Source organism: Heterocephalus glaber, unplaced genomic scaffold (assembly GCF_053883595.1).
Source record: "Heterocephalus glaber isolate CG9 unplaced genomic scaffold, H.glaber_assembly_v1.0 deba00001504, whole genome shotgun sequence".
Lineage (NCBI taxonomy): Eukaryota > Metazoa > Chordata > Mammalia > Rodentia > Bathyergidae > Heterocephalus > Heterocephalus glaber.
Window position 1 is genome coordinate 32792222 of NW_028258324.1, and position 22644 is coordinate 32814865.

The following is a 22644-nucleotide window of genomic DNA, read 5'->3' on the forward strand; positions in this document are numbered from 1 at the left end:
AATTAATTAATGTATGCAACACAGATGCACATAGCTCTTAACAAGTCATTTTGGCATGCATGACAAACGTTTACCAAAATTAACAAAACATTACTTCAAAATAATTTCTTGTTCATTTCTAGAACAAATTAATGACTTTCTCCTTAGAGTTAAAGGCTTACATATATTTTAAAACTTTAAAGTCACTAAAAACATATAGACCTAAACTGTGTTTGAAAACATGTTTGAATTGAAAGAATATGAATGTGAAGAAATAAAAGGCAATTATGGCAATCTGAGCTTCTTAGAAAATCAGAATACATTCCACATGTGAGGGTTAAGTAGGTTTTTCTTTATTCAAGTAAACATTTTGATTATAATACATGATAATGGAAAATCATGTGACAGAGTACCGTAGTCTATGGTTTGGTGTAGCCTCCTTGTCTCTAGGATGAGTATTTTTCCAGGTGATTCTTCACAATCTGACTTCCATACCTAACACAGGTAATGCATGTGTTCTAGAGGCCACTGCCCCTATCTTCCTTCAGATGCTGTGTGCCATCTTCTCCCACCCAATTTATTCTCCATTACTTATAAAAACCCTGTTCTAAAATTCAACCTATGTTATAAAATAAAATCAGAAGTTAGTATATATTTTCCCACAAAGATAAAATGAACTAAACCTCGTAACTGATTCTTTTTCCCCTAACTTTTAAAGAATTTACATAATTTCTAAAGAGTCAGAGTAATACTTAACACAAAATATGCCAAGAGCATACTGGGTGTAAATATGTTGAAAATTGCTAATATACTCAAAAACTGACACTCCTGGAATACAATTTTTGTACTGGAAAGCATAGTTTACAAACAAAACGTTGTGTTTTAGTAAATAGAAAAGATACAGTACTGTACTTGATTTGGCATAAAGTATTATGAGATCATTTTTATTAATAAAGTGCTTAAGAAACATTCTCCTACCACATGATTTAGTTTGTCAAAGGCACAAAATATCTCTCCCTCTCTTTCTTTAAAATATTTATTTAAATTATGGTATTACTCATTTCAATTTTACTTAATTGGAAAGCTGTAATATTTTTCTTGGTAATAAAAAAAAACGACTTGAGGAATGACATTTAATTTTTATTTTCAAAACTTTGCCATGAACATACATACAACACTAAATTTGATCCCCTCATTAGCTGTCTAACATGAAGCCCTTGTGACCGAAAAAATACATAACCATTAGGGTAAAAGTTAACAAAGAACCAAAGTAGCTTCCAAAAAAGGATATGGGGTGGAAGAAATCAATAAATTAAAAAATTGTAGCTTTCATTTTATAAAAAATAGTTTGAATTATCTTCTTATAAATCTTTAATGCTTTACAAAAGCAGGAAATACATTTAAAATAGTCTTTTTCATACAGATTCATTTGTACACTGTGGTTATGCTCAGAAATCAACTAAATGATGTTTCAGTAGTCTATAGTCTCTTCTCAGCAAATTCCACATGAAATTTAACCAATTTACAAGTCAAAAAAAAGACTTTTAACTGCCAATAAATTCAGATTAGTTGTAGTTACTTCCTGAATATCAAGCTCTCTTTCATTTAATATACCATACCGAAATTTTAAATAGTTCAATGATAGGTATTGGTAACAATATTTGACTGCATGGTTACCACCCATGACTACTACACACTGCAGCTTAAAACATGCTTTGGTCAGTAAATTACAAAGACATAAATCAAATAACAAGGCTAGAAAAGCTGTTTGAGAACAAATTTCCTGACCTTAAGTAAACTTTAAATACATTAACAAAGCAAAAGAAAAATTTGATGAAACATACCAAGAGGTTCTATTTTTCAACCATTTGGCATTTTATCTTAATAATTTCCTTGTTTAAAATAATATTTTATATTCCTGTGCACGGATTACCATAGCTCTCTCAATTAAAACCAACCTATAATTACCTTCTAGAACATCCAACAGTCTATGCATTAATTGCTCCTTTTGCACTTCCACGAAGATGGTCCTTCATCCTGTAACTTTTTAAATTTTGGTCCAAGAAAGAACCACCAACAAAATCCAATAAAAACACAAATAATCGATTCCACATAATAACCATCCAGTGCTGTAACACAAGAGCCACCAAGTTTTTTGCAAAGCTGTAAAAATAAAAATATAATGAATATTTCACAATTTCAAAATGACACTATTCAGAAATTAATGTTTCTATTTGGTAATTTAAAGGCTTAATCAAAAAAATGTGTTAAAATATTTCAATACTTCACTCACTCCAATGACAAAATATTTTAATGTATCTTAATCTTCAATACTACTAATAGGATTAAAAGCAATTTTGAACTTTTGATGTAAACAATATTCATTTTCAAAATGCAGCTTTTCATATTTGGAAATGTGAAGAAATTTCCAAGGAACTCTCTAGAAGTAACTAATGACATTTTGAAATAATTTATCCACAAAACACTCACCAGTCTTTTTAGCTACAATATGAATAGCCACTGGAATTTTCCCTTTTCTATCCTTATAAAACTTAGCCTTTATTTATGCATGTATTCAGCACCTAATGTGTAGGACAATGATCCTGGCCTTTGCTGAGATGCACCTTTAGGTGAGCTAGTTTTGCTGATATGAAAATGTTATAACCCATAATTATGATGGGGAAGGGGGTGTTCATACAGTTTTATACTAGAAACTATGAACAAATATGATTTTTAAATAAGATACAGTATTTCTAGAGGCAAACAAAGAAATTAGTATCAATATTTACTTAATATTATGTAAAATTAAAGCATGCTTACCTCAATAGCATCAATTGATCGACAATTCTGGTTTGATGCCCCTACACACTCTTTCACTGTGAGGGGATCCACCAGCCAAAGAGCAACTGTAGATGGCCAGTTTCCTCCCAGATTGGACACAGTATTTAAAAGAGTCATATATGTTCCTCCAATAAGTGGATCACTAACCTTTGCATTGAAAGCCATTATGGAAACATACATGCTGTATAACGTAACCTACAGAAAAAATGTAAAATATCTTTAGTATGATTAGATCATTTTTTATTTGGTTGGTTTTTCTTTTGGTACTGAGGACTGAACTCAGGGTTTCATACGTGCTAAGCAAGTGCTCTACCTCTAGGCTACATATTCAATTGCTATGATAGACTTACAAAACTATGACATAAATCAAGAACATCAAAATCATAAATGAGAGATTAATTTTTAAGATTGTTACTGAACTCAATACTAAAAGTAAGGCTTTAAGTTCATGTCAATACAAAGATGAATACGAAACGTCTGTCTGTGCTTCTGAAAAATTTATTATAAGCCAGGAAAATAGGGAATAAATACTTATGATAAAATGCATTAAGTATCATAATAATTCTACCATGAGCAGTCAAAGAATGTTCAACAGAAAGAGGCAGGTAAGGTGGCACTGAAGGATGCAAACAACAAAAAGCAAAGCCTGATATTTGTATTGCAGCTACATATATACATATATTGTGTATATATATGTATTTATATATGTATTATATATGTAAACACTCAAGGATGTGAATACATTTTTTTCTCCTATATATACAGAAGACAAATAACACTTCAAACTTCATGTGACAAAGGAATACCGTGGTCTCTTGCATCCTAGGCAAGAGCTCTACCGCTCAGCTACATTCTCAGCCTAAGAAAAACCTTCTTTAAGAGGCAAAAAGTAGCTGGGTATTGTGGCACCTTTGAGTAATCCCAGAAATCTGGAAGGCTGAGACAGGGGGCTTACAATTCAAGAACCTGTCTCAAAAAAAGGTGGAGATTTAGCTCAGTGCAGACACCCTGGGTTCAGTCCCTAGTACTGAAAAAAGAAGAAAAAGAAAAAATTGTTTAAGAGGCAAAAATTAATTTTCTACTTACAAAGATGGAAACAAACTACAACAGTACTCCTTTAAGCACTGTCCCATGAGTTGTTCACAGAAAAGGAGTGCCAAAGTCAAATAAGACAGGGAGATACAAAGTTACACAAAATTTAAAAAGTTTCTTTTTTCTGACAATTTTTAGGACATAAATTCCTTAAGAGAGCAAGGATTATGGCACAATTTATTCAGTTATCTTATTTTTATAGAATACCACATATTTTATTTTATTTATTTATTTTTTTGGCACCGGGGATCGAACTCAGGACCTTGTGCTTGCGAGGCAGGCGCCAGAACCACTGAGCTAAATCCCCGGCCCTCACATATTTTATATTTTATAAAGTGTGTGGTACTTTGTCTCAGAAAATTATTTTTTCAATCTTTATTTTTTTTATTAGTACATGTTTGGAGTACAAAATGACCACATTCCTCAGAAGGACTTGGTATATATACATAACACATCTTAATTCAGTTATATGTTCATACTCAGAATAGTTTGTAGCATGAAATTGGTGTTTCCCTAATATTTTTTCAAAGCAATGATTAAAGTGCTACTTACCAAGAAGTTACATAATATATCATTTCTCAAATCTAGTTGGCCATATAACCTTTTCTCATAAAGCGTTTAGTTTTTTAAATTTCTGATTACATTTTGGAAAATTCTCTAATGAAATCTAAAGCCAAATACTTTTTGGACTGTAAGAATCTAGTTTTTCTTTCCTAAAAAAGTGAAAAATTGACTGAACATACTTCTTTTAACTTTTATTATGTGGCTAGCACTAACAGTGAGCAAAACAAAAACTTTTTAATATCCTGGCCTTGATTTTTTTTTTTTTTTTGGTACCAGGGATCAAACTCGGGACCTTGCGCTTGTGAGGCAGGCGGCGGAACCACTGAGCTAAATCCCCAGCCCTCGATTTTAAAAATATATGGTATAGTCAAACATCTACTATGGATTATTATTTAACTGTATGCAAAAAAAAATTGAGAATAACTGTTAGCCATATTTTAAGTTAAGAACTAAGTAAGAAGTAAATATAACTTTTAAAGGGCTTACATAGTTCTGGTAGAAAAACCCAAAGTGAAATACATATTAGAAATAAATGCAATTAAGTGTCAAAAGTCACTGCTGGGCTTCTGCCATTTACTTGCATCACTTACATCTAGAACAACAAATTTTATTCTGCAATAAGAGTTTAAATGAGACTAAAGAAAAGTAAGATCACTTCTTTCAGGGGTTACAAACAGGAACACAGAAAAAGCAGCTTCCAAAATTAGAAACACTAAGTTGTAACTTTCAGTACAGAATCTAAACCAAAACCTGGGATCTTTAATTCAGTAGCCAACATTATTTCTCAATACTTTCAGGAAGAAAAGATATTAGAAATTGAAAAAGAACCCAGATCTAAAGATAGGGATACTTAGCAACAGTAAAATTAGTTGGCTTTGAAATCAATTCTAATATGTAACAAATTCTTGTTGAAGGAAAAAATTTTAATAAATTCCATAAACAGAACTCATGAAATCAAAAGCCAGAAGGCTTAAAATTAATCATCAAATAATTTTCTCAGTGTCACAGTCATGTTTCAATGTTAAAATTTATTATCATTATTTGAAGGCAGCTGTAGAAAAATTTCTTCTTTGCCACAGAACAATTTACCTCCCGTGAAAGTCATGGCAAGCTTACCTGATGTAAGGCATAACTCAGCAGCACTACAATATAGTAATATATAGGGAATCCTCCTTGGTGCTCTACTTTAGGAGTCCACCAAACTAGCAGGGCATATTCTAATCCAAACAACAATCTATAGAAAAAGGAGGATTGTATTAATTTCGATTTTAGGTTAAATGACAACAAAACAGAAACCTGTGTGCCAATCATATAAAAGAAGCCTGTACCTACAACCTATTAGGAGGTTAAAGAGATAAAAGTGCGCATAAATGACACTGACATTAAAGATGTTCTTCAAGCCTTTTTCGGTATACACTCTATACTCAGATATTAGTGATAATGATGAATGTTCCTCATTTAAAAAATTTTTTTACTTTAGTACAGTTTTATTTAGTTTTTACCTGTAGGGCATGGCTTTGTAAAATATGTTTAGTGGCTGGGGACCTGCAGTATATTTGCTGATAATCAGAGGCAGTATTATCTGCAAAGGAACCATTGGAACTGCCAGTAAAGCTAAATGTTCTTTAGGTACTCCCTCTTCTACCAATTTCAGTCCTGTTACTGCATCTGCTGCTGAAAAACCAATCTGCAATATAAAAACAAAAAAGTATTTTAATTTGTGACTTACAAAATATTTTCCTACAAATATATGTAAGTTCTTCAAGAACCATCAATTTCCCTCTTGACTCATGACAGTTACTGCTATATCTGATAAAACAATCAAATTACAGAAGGCACATTTTGCCCTGTCTTAACTAATGATATTTAGAGAAAACAACACTACCTCTATTTACTGCACATGAACTAATTACAAGTAAATTTTCACTTCAGAAAAGTCCAATCTGTTATAATAAACAGTGTCAAAAATTCACACTAATTGATTTTAAGTTTAAAAGCATTTAACTAACCTTAAATAATTCTGGTTAAATGAAGCACTATATATATATATATATATATATATATATGTTTTTGATAATTTCTGACAGATCATAATAAAATTTCCGAAGGTCATGTGATGTTTTGAAAGTAATACTAGGAAAACATTGCAGAGGTTGAATAAAATGAAGAAGAGGAAACACTATAATTAGATCAATTTTTACAAACAATAAAAAGAATAAGGATGACAGAAGTAGTGGGTAAAAGCTTGAAATAAATGAGATACTTAGGTAGTCTCAAAGTATCTACTCATAAATTAGTGAGGTTTTTTTTGGATGTTGTCTTTTGTTTTGTAGTGCTAGTGATCAAACCCAGGGCCAAGAATATGCTAGGGAACCACTCTACTACAGAGTTCTAAGCCCAGCCCAAATTAGTTTTTAATTTCAAAAGGTAAAACTATCTTTCCAATGAATTAACAAAGTGAACAAAGTCAAAAACAATAATTAAGGGAATAGAGGGGCATGGTGTGTTTCCTTCTATAATTCCCTTAAGATATCAAAATATTACTTCAGTGATATGCCTGCCATATATGCATAACCTGAACCCAAGCATGAAGAAACAGGGAAACAATGTAAATGGAAAGCCATTCTACAGAAAAATTACTTATGTATTCTTTTGGAGGCTTTTTGTTTGTTCTGCTTCTCCCCCTCCCCCTCCCCCTCCCTCTCCTTCTTCCCCCCGCCCCAAAGTCTGGACCTGCTGCATGCTACTAGCCAAGCACTAATACTGAGCTATATATCTAGCCCCAAAACTGGAATGAATTCTTAAACAACGTTGAGGTTATGAAGAACAAAGAAAGGCTCATACCAACCAAATGCAATGTGTGATCCTGGATTAGATCCCTGGCCAGGAAACAAAGTTATAAAGGCTGTTATTGACACAACTGGTAAAACTTTGATAAGGCTGTGAATAGATAGTATACCAGTCTTACATTTCCAAATTCTTCTTAAAAGTTTTGTTCATAGGAAATACTTAAGTTTTAATGGATGAATGTGTAAATTATATTTCAGAAGAAATATGTGATACACATATAGAAAAGAGAAAACCTACAGAATAAAGAAAGTAGATTAAAAAAAATTTTTTAAAAGAAAGTAGAGCTAAATGGTAACAATTTAAAAATCTGAGGGCTGCGAATTTAGCTTAGTGGCACCGCCCCTGCCTTGAAAGTGCAAGGTCCTGAGTTTGATCCCCAGTACCGAAAAAAAAAAAAGAAAAAAGAAAATCTGGATAAAGGATATATGGAAGTTCTTTCTACTAGTAAATTTTCAATGAGTAAAAAGTTATATATATATTTAAAAATAAATTATAGATAGTGTATGTTTTAACTTCTTGGAATGGTACCAAAGAGTATATTTCACTAAAAAATATTAAAGGTCAAGGATATTTCAGTATAGCCAGCAAAGAATTTCATTTACATTTTATCTATTCTCTTCATAAAAATGAGATATTGAAAGACCTTACCATTCTTTAAAATTTGTATGCTAGGAGATATTTTTAATATGCATATCAAAACATTTATTTCCAAAATATGTTAATTTTTTTACAAATATAAAAAGGCAACACTGAATATTCAAATGCCCAATAATAATATGAAAAGATGTTCACATTTCTTTAATCATCAGGAAGAATGTAAATCATAACCATTAACAAGATGCCACTACACACCCATCAGCAAGGCTGACATGTAAAAGATGGTATATGTTTTCAAGGATATAGTGGAATCAACTCACACTGCTGAAAGTACAGAAGATTCCAATAGCTTTGGAAAACTGGCAATAATTTCTATGTATTTCCTGTAGCCCAGTAATTCCACTCCTATGTATTTAACCATCAGAAACATATAATTATGTCCAACAAAAGTCATGTACGTGAATATTATAGAAGCACTTTCATAATACTTCTAAACATTTGTTGGCAGAATGGATAGTGGCATATTCATACAGTAGAATATTATAGAGCAACAAAATGAACAAACTATTGCTATAAATAACAATGAGTAAATTACACAAAGAATACACATTGCACAGTCAATCTATATAAAACTTAAAGGCAAAGAAAATTAATTTATAGTATTGAAAATTATGAGAAATGTCATTCTGGGGAAGGTTAACTTTAAAAGGACAACATAGGATTATCACGTCTGTAACTGAGGTACCTCTTTATACACTGCTGGGGTAGTATAAATTAGTACAACCTTTTAAAAAGCAATTCAGTAGTCATATTCACTGACCCACTAATTTCCCATTTAAGAATCTACTGAAAAATATTCAGAATATCAAATAAAGGCTTATGCATGAAAATGTTTACTAGTGCGTTTTCATAATTAAAAGCATAAGCAAACTAAATATACAACAGAAAAATGCTGGAGTAGATTACGGCAAATTTACATCACTGTGACTATTATGTTGCTATTACAAAGTATGCTTTCAGTCAGGTGGGGTGGCAGAGGCCTGTAATCCCCGCACATAGAAGGCTGAGGCAGGAGGATCATCACGAGTTTTAGGCCAGCCTGGGCTACAATAGTGAGTATAAGGCCAGCCTGGAATGCTGATGATGTTTGGTTCTAAATGATATAATGGGATAATATTTTTTTTTTTTTTGGTACCGGGGATCGAACTCAGGACCTTGCGCTTGTGAGGCAGGTGGCAATATCACCGAGCTAAATCCCCAGCCCTAGAGATAATATTATCTTCCTTGAACTGTTCAGCATTTGCAAATTTTCCTTCCCTATCATTAAAGAGGAGGAAAAAGATTATTCAAAATGAAAACAATGAAGCTATGTTTCCTCTGAAGCTATCAAAAGATAGCTAATAAAGTGTTTATGTAGATAGGTTTAAATATATGAAATGAAAATCCTATAAATTTCTAGATTTTAGGAATATTAATTCCAAGAGTAGCAACAGCTCACTGTAACAAAATATACTTATCTTTCTCTTTCTATAATCCCTTAAAAATGTTTTAGAACTAGCCGGGCATGGTGGTGCACATGTGGAATCCCAGCACTCTGGGAAGGTGAAGCAAGGGGATCATGCTTGAGCCCAGCCTGGGCAACTTAGCCATTCAGTGAGAACCTGTCTCAAAATAATAAAAAGAAGTCTGGGGATGTAGCTCAGCGTGAAGGCCCTGGGCTCAATCTCCAGTAACCGCCCCCGCCGCCTGCCACACACAAGCATTTTAGAACTATGAAACATTTTAATACAGAATAAAAGTCACTAGCACTGTAATCCCATTTTATCTTGTTTCCTTTATCTATTTAAAAAAATATTAGGAAGCTGAGGATCACAGAAAGTTTGAGGCCAGCCTGGGCTACATACTAAGTTCAAGGCCAGCTGGTGGTACACAGCAAGACCCTGTCTCAAAAGCCCAAATTCAATGGATTTTTAAATAGACTTCTAATACTGATACACTTCTATATCTCTGTAAACTTTATTCTCAGTAAGTAATTTTACTACCCCAACATTAAAGGTATATTCATTATAACACTGGAGAACTATTACTTTTTCAAGGCATTCATTTCCATTCCAAGTATTAATATTGTTAATTACAATTTTAGTTATTAGCAGTTCTTCACATATTGACATAATTCTTTTCAAGATCCCAAGACATTTAGCTTACTCTGAAATTGTTCTGATATATCTTTTAAAATACATTTAACAAACAGAAAATATTGTTTTTCATTGTTAAATTCTAATGATAGTACAAAAGGAACTTATGATATGAAAAGTCATTGAATGTAGTCTATGATACTGATCATTAGAATGGTAAATTTGCTTTATAAATTTCTTACCTTTGACGTTAGAATCAGAAGGCAAAATGTCAGAACTGCTGGCATTTTTATAATTGTAAAAAGCAGCTTATAAGTATCTGTGATCCCTTGTGTTTCTTCTTTTACTGATACTTCTTTGTTTTCTTTTTTCAGAAGGGCGACTAAAGTTGTTGTTATTAAAAATACAGTTCCCCAGAAAAAAAGAAAATCTGAAATTAAGAGTATTTTAAATCTATAAATAACTTTTGAAATGACATAACTTCATTAATGCTAAACAATTCTGTATAAAACTTTTTCTCAACTTAAAACAGGGATTTAGCTTAGTGGTTCCACCGCCTGCCTAGCAAGCGCAAGGACCCGAGTTCGATCCCCGGAACAAAAAAAAACCCTTTTAGATGCCTATTTATTTTGCTCAAGGCACCAATCTAGAGATAATAGATAAATAAGAGTCCTAAACTCTTAAATATACATTGGATAGAGACAAAATACACAGTGGCACTTAACAAGAAAAAAAAGGATTACAGACATTTAGTATATAACTGAGTTGAATGAAACAAAAGCCTATTGTGTCATTTTATTCAAGGAAAGTGCTAGGGGTGAGGCATGGTTTCATATCTCATAATATCCACTAGTTACACTTAAATACCCGTACCAATTCAGTTATGACAAGCCAGACCATAAACAGATGATTATTTACAGATTTCCTCTTTTAAAATTTTCTAATGCTTTTAATCTTTTTAAGCATAACCTTCTCTTTTCAATACTATGATAGGGAAGCAATTTCTTCATACAAAATTGTGTAGGTATAGAATGAGGACACAAGAATACTTACGGGCAGTTTCAGTGAAAGATAGGTGGACCATGAGCTATTATTACCTTTGGACAAATTTAGTGGTGAATAATAGTCTGAGAGTCTGTTAAACAGTCTGCTTAAAAATAACAGTAAAAATAGAAGCATTATTTTATTTTTTCATTAGTTTAATGTTTCTTTTGGTACTGAGAACTGAACTCAGGGCTTCAAGTATGCTAGGCAAGCACTCTACCACTCACTTACATCCTCAGCTCCTCTCCATTTTAAAATTTTTATTTATTTATAAACCTCTCTATTTTTAAAAATTTGTTTTGTTTTGGAGCCAGGGTCTTGCTAGTTATCCTGGCTGGCCTTGAACTCGTGATTCTCCTGCTTCAACATGCTGAGTTAGATAAGGTTACAGCAGCACTGTGCCTGGCTAGAGGCACTATTAATTCAGTGCATACCATGAGCCATAAACATGCAACATATTTTACATATATCATTTCTCACCTTGCCTGACTTCAAAGACATATCTTGAGCCTCTTTATCTATCCTTGTCAACATGGTCATGTTGATTAAAGCTCCTTTCCTGATGTCTAGCATCACAGGTCTCCTGAATTGGTGTTTGTTTTTTGTGTTTTTTTGGTATGGGGGATCGAACTCGGGACCTTGTGCTTATGAGGCAGGCAGCAGAACCACTGAGCTAAATCCCTGGCCCTCCTTGATTGGTGTTTTGGGAGGTAGCAGAAATTCCTTGGGACCCCAGAGCCAAAGCTTTCATTCGAAAATTCTGGTAATCTCATTTAACTCTCAAAAATTACTCACAAAGCTGGGCTTGGTGGCACATGCCTATAATCCCAGCACTAGGGAGGCTGAGGGAGCAAATTTCTCTGAGTTTGAGGCAAGCCTGAACTACACAGTGAGTTCAAGGCCAGCCTGGACTACATAGCAAGATCCTGTCTTAAAAAGAAAGAAATTACAAAGACAGGCATTATTATCCCTACTTCACACATAAACAAGATCACAAACCAGAAAGTGCTAGATGTGGGATTCAAACTCAGGTCTAGTTTTTTTTTTGTTGTTTTTTTTTTTTTGTAGATAGGTTCTTTTTTTTTTTTTTGGTACCAGGGATCAAACTCAGGACCTTGTGCTTGCGAGGCAGGCAGCAGAACCACTGAGCTAAATCCCCGGCCCCTGGGTCTAGTTTTAAAGCAGGAATATTTCCCATGATATTTCCTAGATGCTCAGATATACCCAGACCAAGTAGGTATTCTTTTCCATCATCCAGAAACCCCTGAGAAAAAGGGAATATATTTTAGTTCCAACAATAAGGTGTGATACATAGATATTTGATTATACCTCTTTAAACTGGCTACCTATATACTCCCCCTTCTCACCTCCATCTATCTCCCCATTGGTGGTATCCTGAAGGGTACACAAATCCATAGGATAAACGAATTTTATACATCCATTGTATCTATTAACTTATAGGGAAATATTTTAATACCAATAAATGCATTGTAGAGAAGGTAACATTTCCAAGGATGTTTATGATAAAACATTAGACTTAAAGCCCTCAGACCCTTTGTGTCACTCTCTTCCACTGTCAGAAGAGGTGGGAACATTAAGGCCCACTCTGTTACAACTGTCTTTGGGTGAGACTGGGTTCTCTCTCCTGCTAGCTCTCTCTTACAGTAAAGAAATAATTGTAGTTTACAGTAAGAAAACTAACTTTAGCTTAGTTGAGAATTGAGGTGTGGGGAAAACAAAAGGGTAAGTTTCTGTTCTAAATAAATGTCTGGCTTTCCTTTCACTTTCTTCTTTTTGGCACAGCTCTCTACTTAACAGTTAGAACCTGAAGAAACTTCGGATACCCACCATCGAATTCAAGGCTCTCAATTTCACGGTAAAAAAAACCTGAAACAGTAGTATCATGTGTCTGGCACTGGGTCACCAGTTGAATGAAATTAAAAAGCATATATTATATTCAAGATTTATTCGTAATTGTGGCTAAAAGAGTAAAACAAGGATTTTATATTTTACATTTTTAATTTTCCAGGATCAGAATGGCCCTTTGTATTAGGTAAGTCTATTTTGCCTTCTCAAATTAAGTTATAGTTTTTAGGAACACATGAACAATTAAAATAGGATACTGCTTGAAATTAGTGAGACTCTATGGTTTTTTCATTGATATATTTATGTAGTAAAAGCTAGTACAATTGGCCTTGAAATAAGTCTCAATAGTGAAATTCAGATTAAAATATGTGAAATAAGTGGATTTTAAGTTTAGTGTATTTTGTAAATAGACTTTCCAAACAAAAGCATTTCCTCAGTCCTTCACATAACCAAACTAAACTAAACAAAACAAAAATACTACACTTATCCTTTGTTCTGTATTTAAAAAGAAAAAAGGCTTTAAGACTTTCCTTCTGGGGTATGGGTCTCAGGTCTTCCATATATAATTCCCCCTGAATCTACTAACCCCAGTGTTCTTCCACTTATCTCATTTTACTACTAGGGCCCCAACATTTAAAAATAAGTTCAAATTTGCTGTTTTTCTATATTGATATGTAAGAGTCACCAGATTTGTTTACTGGTTCCACTGAAGGCAAAAAAGAAGCTAAACTCAAAGATTTCATACCATATACTTTGAGTAATATTTACCTACAAATTAACTTCTGAGGTAATGGATAGTTTTTTTTTAATTTTTAAAAAATAAATTTTACTTTAAATACTTATACAGTAAAATTGAAATTTTTTGTGTACTGTAGTATGAATTTGAAAACATGCATAGGTTTCAAATAATTACAATCAGGATACAGTTCTACCACATCCCCAAAACTCTGATATGTTCATTTATCCTCATTTGACTTCTCCTACACACAGCCGAAGCAAGTACAGATCTGTCCTCTATCCCTTACTTTTGTCATTCTGAGAACATAAGGTAGTATTTCAAGGCCACAGATGAATACTAAAGGATGTATTATAGCCTAAGAAGAAATGGTTTATCTAATAGTGGGCCAATTAGCATGCTGAAATTCTGTAACAAGTATTTCTAGTTGTATAAAATACACAAATGAGAACTGTTTCTGAAAGCAAAGCAACTGTCACTAAGTAGGAATTAATAGTCCTACTTTTTTTCTAGTTCAAAGCAGAAACATCTTTAAAGTAGCTGTTATTTTATTAACATCACAAGTTTGATTAGATTCATACTTACAGCATTTGCTTTTTCAAAGTTACATACTTTCTTCCTCTGATTCCTACATGTGCATGTCTACCAAAAAAACCTATCAACGCTAATATCCGCCTCTCTTCTTCTCTGGTGTCTGGCTACCCTTCTTCTACATTCCAATATGCTGGTCCCTCTCTCAATTGCTTCTTCTAATCATTGTTACTACTGCTACTAGAGAAGTTTCAACTACCAGGGAATTTCCAGCTTTTCCTGAACATGGCCTAACAATTCTGAAATCCTACTGCCACAAAACAATTTACTGCACTGAAACTCCTTGCCTTCAGGGGGGCATGGGTTTCTTGGGTCATCATTATGCCCTCCAACTTCTACAGTCTTGCACCAACTCTATTGACTCACATTAACCATCCACCCACTGAGTCATTTTGGTTTACAAATCTTCTACAATAATCCATGAGTTCTTTGGGAGCAGAAAATTCGTATATTTTAATATATTATAACACCTATCACCCGGTTAGCACCATATAGGCATTCAGTTATGAGTAAATAAATGCCGTTGGTTGGTTAAAAAATTAAAACAGCTGGGCATAGTGGTGAACCTCTGTAATCCCAACACTCTTAAGAGGCTGAAACAGGAACAATCCCAAGTTCCAACCCAGCCTGGACAACTCAGCTACTTAGGGAGACTTGGTCTCAAAATAAGAAATAAGAAAATGGGTTGGGGATGTTGCTCGGTGTGAAAGAACTGGGCTCAATCCCCAATACTGCCAAAAAATTAATTCATTAAAACAAAAAAACTTTTAGCATGTCAGTTCTGGGAATCAGACATTTAAAGAGTGAGATGGTATTTTTTTAGACATCAGGTGTCACAGTGTTACATTTCTCTGGTCAACAAGCCCAATCAGCACATATTCAGGTCTCAAGTTTTCCTTTAGGTTTTTTTCTAATTTCCAACTAATTGTAGGAAAAACATCATATAGGAGTTAGGAAGCCTAAACTACAAGTACATCTGTACCTCTAACTTGTTACTTTGACCTCAGTTTCCTCATATATAAGAATGAAGAAATTGAAATGCACAATCTTTTCAAGTAACAAAACTTTATGTTCCAATCTTTATGCTCCTCTGGATTAGTTTCACCTTTCTTTCAGCTTAAAAGATCTCTCTTTGCCTCTAGAGATTCTTGAAAAACAAAGTGGGTAAGAACAGAAAAAGCTATTTCTGCATTCAGGACTGTCATGGATTTCTGAAAGTATGAAAAAGACAATCTCAGCATAATCAAAGCTTGGTCTTTAAGGGACTATCATCTCTTTGTATCTGTCCAGGTCTAAATTTGCTATGTAGATTACTCTTTTCTAGATGTTAAATACTGTTATTTCTCAGTACATTCATCTTGTGTGCCCCTCGGCAGCACAGATACTCAGTATGTTCCATCTCTGCTTATCTATTATTACATGCAAAACAGTGTTAATTACAGCACAAATTTAGAATTTTAAAAATAATGCCTCTTTTTAATGCTCAGTTTTTCTAAGTACTGTCTGGATGTTTCACTCTTTTTAACTATTTTTCCTTCATATGATTCTTTTTGTGTTCTTCAAATTCCTCAAAATCATTGGTTGTGGGGAACAGGGAAAGAGGACGTTACTAGAACCTCTGCAGTAAGTCCTAGTCTCCTGCGAGCCACGGGAGCACAAGGCAAATTAACTTATTATACAGAAAGGCAGAAAAAATGAGACCGAGAAGAAGCTGAGCTTTGAGCCTGATCAGTGCTGCTCTGGACAGCAAAGACAAAAGCCCCCCAGCTTGCCGCACGTGGGAGAAACAAACAGTGGACTGGGGAGTGCGGAATTCCGAGACCAATGAGGAACTATGCAGTTGAAGATTTGGTTCCTCCCAGTATGTCTCCCGCAGGTGTGGTCTTGCCCTGGAGCATCACAGCATGACCGGATCATTGAGGTCTCAGTTATGACCGGAGGCCTAAATGGAATCATGTCTCGAAATGCCATAGCTGGTCTGTAGGCAGGAGAACCAGGCCTAATAAAATGATTTTTCCCTAAAATTATGTAGCATTGCTCCCGACAATTGGTTAGGACTCGAGACTTAGCCCAATAGTACAGCAATTGTCTAGCATGCATGAGCCCCAGATTCAATTCCAAGCATCACACAAACAAACAAACCAAAAAACTCAACCCTACTGGCTAAATAGTAAGTGCCACAAAACCATAAATCTGATACATATAATCATTTAGAGGAGAATAAAATTACAGGAACTCTTTAACTCTTAACTAAAATGTATGAACCAAAAGTGGAAGCCCATTACAGATATAAACATTAAATTAAATTAGATTTGGTGATGCACACTTGAAATCCCAACACTCTGGGAGGCTGAGGCAGAAGGAGCACAAGCTCAAGCCCAATCTGGGGAATTTAGCAACACCTTGTTTCAAAATTTTTAAAAAGGCTGGGAATGTAGCTCAGGGCAAAGGCCCTAGGTTTGATCCCCAGTACTGGGAGACGGGGTGGTGGTTAAAAAGTAAGCTGCTTTTAAAATCTCCAAGAGAACAAAGTTCAAATTCCAAGTTATTAAAACAGCTATTCACAAGAACAAATCCATCTAAATAAAAACCCAGCAAAGAACGAAGTCATAAATTAACTGCAATGTGAAGCTTGACTCCCACAAGCAGTCAATGGCTGGCAACTCAGGGCTCCTGTGAAATATTCATCTCCCCATTCCTTGTTGGTGGGGCTCTTATCTTACTCAAAGGAGGCCCTCAGAATCCTGTCACTTAGCCAACTCAGCAATGTCTGCAAGAATTAACCCTGTTCTGTTCACCAAAAGACTAGATGAGGACTACTGGCGCAAAATTAGGGGTGGAATGCATCAGAAAGCAAGATGCTAGAAAACTCAGTCCACCAAAACACAAAATGGAAAATGTGAGCCACATGAGCTAGACTTTTAAAAAAGTGCATCTGTATATTACACAAGTACCCATGGATGCCTAGGCTCAAGGGTTATTTTATCTGTTGCTCCTCCCTGTTTACTGCAAAGCACTGATCAATTATGATTGCTCTGATGTAGTCATCTAACTTTACGGACACTTCAAGGAACCCCATTTTAAGGGAACAGAAAATAAAACTTGAGTCATTAACCATAGATTTCCAGTAAATTAAATAATAAACTTCCCTTCAAAGTTCAAAGAATTCATAAACGTAAAATAAGCCTAATAACATAATCGCTTAAATACACTACCTGAAAGAGTAACGATTCCCTTGGGTTGAGGTTGAAACCGCAAATATTTGTTACAAAAGTCGGGAGATTCAAGAGCCAAAAACAAAACATTGCCCAAAAAGTAGCCTGCTGTTTGGCCCACTGAATTGCAAGTGGAAGCATAACCCACGTTTTCCCGGGATAACATAGTTAACGCCCAACCATCCACAGCGATGTCCTGAGTTGCGGCTAGGAATTCAAATAAAAAGAATGTCACAGTAAGGGCAACTACATCAGGTGTTCTGCCATCGGCATTCCCGAGCAAATGATCCACTTGAGTGGATAAAAATATCATGAAGAGTCCTAGTACATACTGTGTAGGGACAAGCCAGGATTTTCGACGACCAAAGTTCTTGAAGTAAACTGCATCAACCAAAGGGGCCCAGAGCAATTTGAGACTGAAGGGCCAAAAGACAAAACTGAAGAAAGCTTGGTCTGTATAGCTAACATTTTTGCTCTGCAAAATAAGTGGGATGCTTCCCGCCAGGCCTAAGGGGATGCCCTGGAGCACGTAAAGAAAGAGCAGTAGCAAAATGCTGCTTATTTCGGCTCGACAGCTCCGCGGGGCTTTCAAGAAGTCACCAGGGTCAGCATCCCTCAGAAGAGCTTCTCTGTCCTCTTCCCCGCCCACCGAGTCCGGCTGACTGTCATCCCAGCTGCCGGGCGGCAGAGGACCGGTCTTCATATCCAGGGAATGGTTGAAAGTCCCCGGCCGCCGTTGCCGACTGCTGTCCTTGTGAGAGATGGTGGGCGACATATTAGAGACAATGCAGAGTCCCGTCTGTGGTGGGCCGAGGCTGAGCGTTTTGGATCCGTTCTAGTCCCAGGTCCAAGGCAGTCGCTCTGGACCAGGGTCTCGGTGGTCTGAGGAGCGGGGACAGGGGGTGGAGCGATAAGGGCACTTCTTACTGCGCTCCAGAGTGCTGAAGGGAGCCAGTCCCCTGGTTGGTGGCCTAGGTGATGCCTGGGTAGGTACCCCTGGGAGCGGCTTCAAGGAACCTGAAGGAGGCTCCCGGGCAGCCGCGCCAGGCTCAGGACTGGACACCAGGGCCGTGGTGCTGCGATGAAAACCGGCTTCTAGCTGGGGAGAAGCGAAGGAGGGCGACCAAAAGGCCTGTCTCCCAACCCACCTCCAGCTCTCGCCGTCACCAGTGAGGCAGACAGCACTTTCTCCACCGGACTCCAGAGGTACCAGATAACTTCCTGCCTCGCGCTTCAGGAAGTGGTTCCTATCTCAAATGGGTCCCTACCGCGCCAATCAGGACATGCTCCGGTGCCCGAACTGGAAAACAACGCTCGGTGGGAACCCTTAAACCAGACGGCCCGGACCTCCGGGGAGGCTTAAGGCAGGCGTACCGTGAGGCCGGAGCAGGGCGCAGAGATAGCTCTGGCTCTGTGAGCGCGTGTGGCGGTCTAGCAAGCGTGGGCCTTGACCATTGGGCGGGCCCTGCCACGTGACCGCAAGTTGCGCGCTGGCGGCGGAGTAATAAGGCACAGCGTGGGAGGCATTAATAGTTACAAGAGTTAGGCTGAGCTTCAGCTGGGAAGTGTGAGATGCTGCTACTTTTGTAGGCTGGGCCACAGAAAAGGATTGAAGGTTGAGCAGTTTTTGCATCAGGAGGCAACTGCTGAAGAGATGCCAGGTTTTTTTGCAGTCCGTTTTTCCAATGTGGTGGAAGAAGTGGAGAGGAACTTCTAAATTGTTCCAGATTAAAACTAACATTACCTGTGCCTTGGACAAGTTAACCAAAATCTCAATTGTGATGCATAGAAAATAGGGCTTATAATCTCATGAAAGGCGACGAATACAAATTATAGGGCCATCCACAGTCAGTAGATGGATTTTTTTCAAAGACAAAATATTTAATGAGCTTGTATTTCTTGTTTGATTTTTTTCCTTAACTCTTTATTTTGAAATAATTATAGAGTCTCAGGAAATTGTGAATATACCAGTTTCATGCACTTTTCACTAAGCTTCCCTCAAGGGTAAACATGTTAAATAGAGTATACTACAACAGGTTGGGTATGGGGGCTCACACCTGTAGTCCCAGCACTTGGCAGGATGAGGCAGGAGGATCACAGTGATTTCGAGGCCAGCGTGAGCTGAAGTCCAGCCTGAACTACATAGCAAGACCCTGTCTCAAAAATCTAAATGAATAAATAACTATAACACAACAAACTCACAAAGTTGACATCTGTGAAAAATTATTCACTAATCTTACTTAGATTTCACCAGTTTTTACATGTACTAATTTGTGTGTAACCCCTGCTGCCCTTTTAAGCATTAGCCCATTGTGGTATGTACCACACTTTTATTGTTGCATCAAACTACCCTCATTTCCTATAAAACTGTCCTAATCCAAATGTGTAAATACTGAATAGTTTCTCTGGTGTGAAAAACTAAAAGTGTAAATAAGGATTGAAATGTATAACTGATAATTGAAATAGGGAGAACAGGTCTAAAGGAGTAGGGGAAGTGGGAGAAAGGAAAGAAGGGAAAAGAAAAAAAAATATGAGAAAAGGAAAAAGTGGAAACAAAGACTTTGTAAATAGGGAAGGGTGGAGGGGCTGAAGGGAGAGCAGGGGAATGGGGAAAAATAAGAACCAAGGTACATCATGTAAAGGTACAAGATCCCAATGATGAATGTAACTGTATTGTATACCTAAAATGTACCAATAAACTCAATGAAAAAAAAACTGTCCTAATTTCCTCCTTTGGTTTGATACTTTTTATTCCTCAAGGTTGTGAGACCATGAACTTAGCACATCTAACATCTAACACCTAACAGATCATGAATTGCCTATCAGTAGTTTTATTTATTTATTTATTTATTTATTTATTTATTTATTTATTGAGACAGTGTTGGCCAAGCTGGCCTTGAACTGGAGGCAATCCTGCTGCCTCAGCCTCCTAAGAGCTGGGATTATAGGCATGTGCCACCTTGCCTGGCTATCAGTAGTTCTTAAAAGAAGTTCCATTTGTAGGATTCCAAAGTCTGTGAATTGCACCCCCCGAATTTTTTTCATAAGAATATATGTGCTGGGCTGGGGATTTAGCTCAGGGGTTTCGTCCCCTGCTGCGCAAGCGCAAGGACCCAAGTTCGACCCCCGGTACCAAAAAAAAAAAGAATATATATGCTATAGTTTGAGTATATCCATCAAAAAGCATGTGTTGGAAACTTCATCATCACTGAAGCCATATTAAGTGGTGGGACCTTTTGGGGGTGTTTAGGCTGTGGATGTTCTACCCATGGATGGATTAATAGATTAATGCCTTTATCACAGGCCTGGGTTCCTTGTAAAAGGGTGTGTTTGGTTCTCTTGATCCCTCCCCTGCTTCTCCTTCCCTCGGCCTGTTCCTCTTCCTTCTTCTTCATCATATTCTTTTTCTCTCTTTGTCCTCTCACTGTGGGTTAATGCAGCCTTCTTGCCCTTGCCAGACTCTGATTCCTTGGTCTTAGACTTTCCAGCTTCCAAAACCATGAACAAGCACATTTCTCTTTAGTACAGTTTACCCAGTCTCAGGTATTCTGTTACAGAAGCAAAAAAGACTAATATGCAAAGTACAAGTTACAAACACATGACTGTTGAATGATGGATTATGTTTGAGAAAGTAGTCCTAAGATTACACCACATGTATGGAAGTTATTCCTCTTTTAAGATTCATTTTACAAAATATTACAAAGTCTTCATACTCTTAAGTGAAATAAATCAAACACCACATTGTTTTTCTGGTGTGAAAAATCAAAAGTGTAAATAAGGACCAAAATGTACAATAGATATTGGGAAATGGGAAGAAAATGTTCAAATGAGAAGGGGAACAAAGGAGGATGGAGAGGAAAAGGAAAGAAGGGACCAGGAAAAAAAATGAAAACAAAGCTTTTGTAAATAAGGAGGGGAAGAGGGATTGAAGGGAGGGGAGGGGTATGAGAAAAAAAGAATCAAGATATATTACAGGTACAAATTCCCTATGGTGAATGTTAACATTATATATATCTAAAATGTACCAAGAAAAAAATTTAAAAATGAAAAAAGGGGGCAAAAAGAAAAAATATATTATAAACTCTTATTCACAATGGTCTCCATTTACTTGGATTTAAATACTGTAAAATATCCTTTTTTGTACTGTTATTCCCTAGATCTTGATGTCCTCATGATTAAATGCTACTTCATTTTAAATGATTATGTGGTTTATAATAACAAGAAATTATTATACTTCCATTATTTGTACGTGTGTATTTTCTTTTTGAGATAGGATCTGATTATGTTGCCCAGGCTGGTCTCAAATTCATGGGCTCAAGTGATCTTCCTGCCTCAGCTTCTCAAGTGGCTGGACTGTTAGTATACACTATCATCTGAGGTTCTTCCATTATTTTTCATACAGTACATAGAGGTGTTAGCCAGTTTTCATCCCTGTGACAAAATACCTGAGATAAGCAATTATAAGGGAGGAAGGTTTACTTTGGCTGACAATTTCAAATGTTTGAATCCCTAGTTGCTTGGTTCATTGGCTTTGGGACTGGTGTGAGGTAGTACATTGTGGTGGGGAGTGCATAGTGGAGGAAGATGTTCACTTCATAGTTACCAACAATCAGGGAGACAGGAAGGGGCCAGGGTCTCATACCCTCTTTAAAAGTACACACCCAAGCTGGGCATGGTGGTGCACACCTGTAATCCCAGCACTTGGGAGCCTGAGGCAGGAGGACTGCCTGGAGCTTGAGGGCAACCTGGGCTACATAGTGAGTTCAAGGCCAGACTGGGCTACATAGTGAAACCTTGTTTTAAAAAAAATGCCCAGTAACCTAGGCTAACTCTAAAAGGCTTCTTTACCATAGGTCTTATCTTTTAACACATGAGCATCTGTGGGATATTTCATATCCAAACTATAGCCTTAGGTAAACTGAATGTTTTTTTATCCAGAAGCTGTAGTACTGGACTTGCAACTTCTATTACTAATAAAATAAACAATTTTTAATCTTATTTTTCTTTTTTCTGTTAAGTAACTTTTTCTGCTGGGCATTGGTGGCACACGTCTGTGATCCCAGCACTCAGGAGGCTGGGGGTGGGAGTTTGAGGCCAGCCTGGGCTATATAGTGAGTTCACAGCCAGCCTGAAC

General features: G+C 36.3%; 1 protein-coding gene across 3 annotated transcripts; it reads right to left on the bottom strand.

Annotated features, from left to right (window-relative positions):
* Nucleotides 1-310: 310 nt before the first annotated feature.
* Nucleotides 311-18930, bottom strand: Slc33a1 (solute carrier family 33 member 1). 3 transcript variants are annotated; one of them, XM_004834497.4, is made up of 7 exons: nt 17511-18930; nt 10301-10488; nt 5979-6163; nt 5593-5710; nt 2800-3015; nt 1948-2142; nt 311-598 (listed from the first exon to the last, which is right to left on the bottom strand). In XM_004834497.4, the coding sequence occupies exons 1-6, from the start codon at nt 18283-18285 to the stop codon at nt 1975-1977; spliced, it is 1650 nt and encodes a 549-aa protein (XP_004834554.1). In that variant the 5' UTR covers nt 18286-18930; the 3' UTR covers nt 311-598; nt 1948-1974. The 3 variants fall into 3 exon arrangements, with proteins under 3 accessions (XP_004834554.1, XP_021109101.1, XP_021109109.1); XM_021253442.2 differs by having other exon boundaries at nt 311-2142; XM_021253450.2 differs by lacking the exon at nt 10301-10488 and having other exon boundaries at nt 311-2142; nt 17511-17836.
* Nucleotides 18931-22644: the final 3714 nt, after the last annotated feature.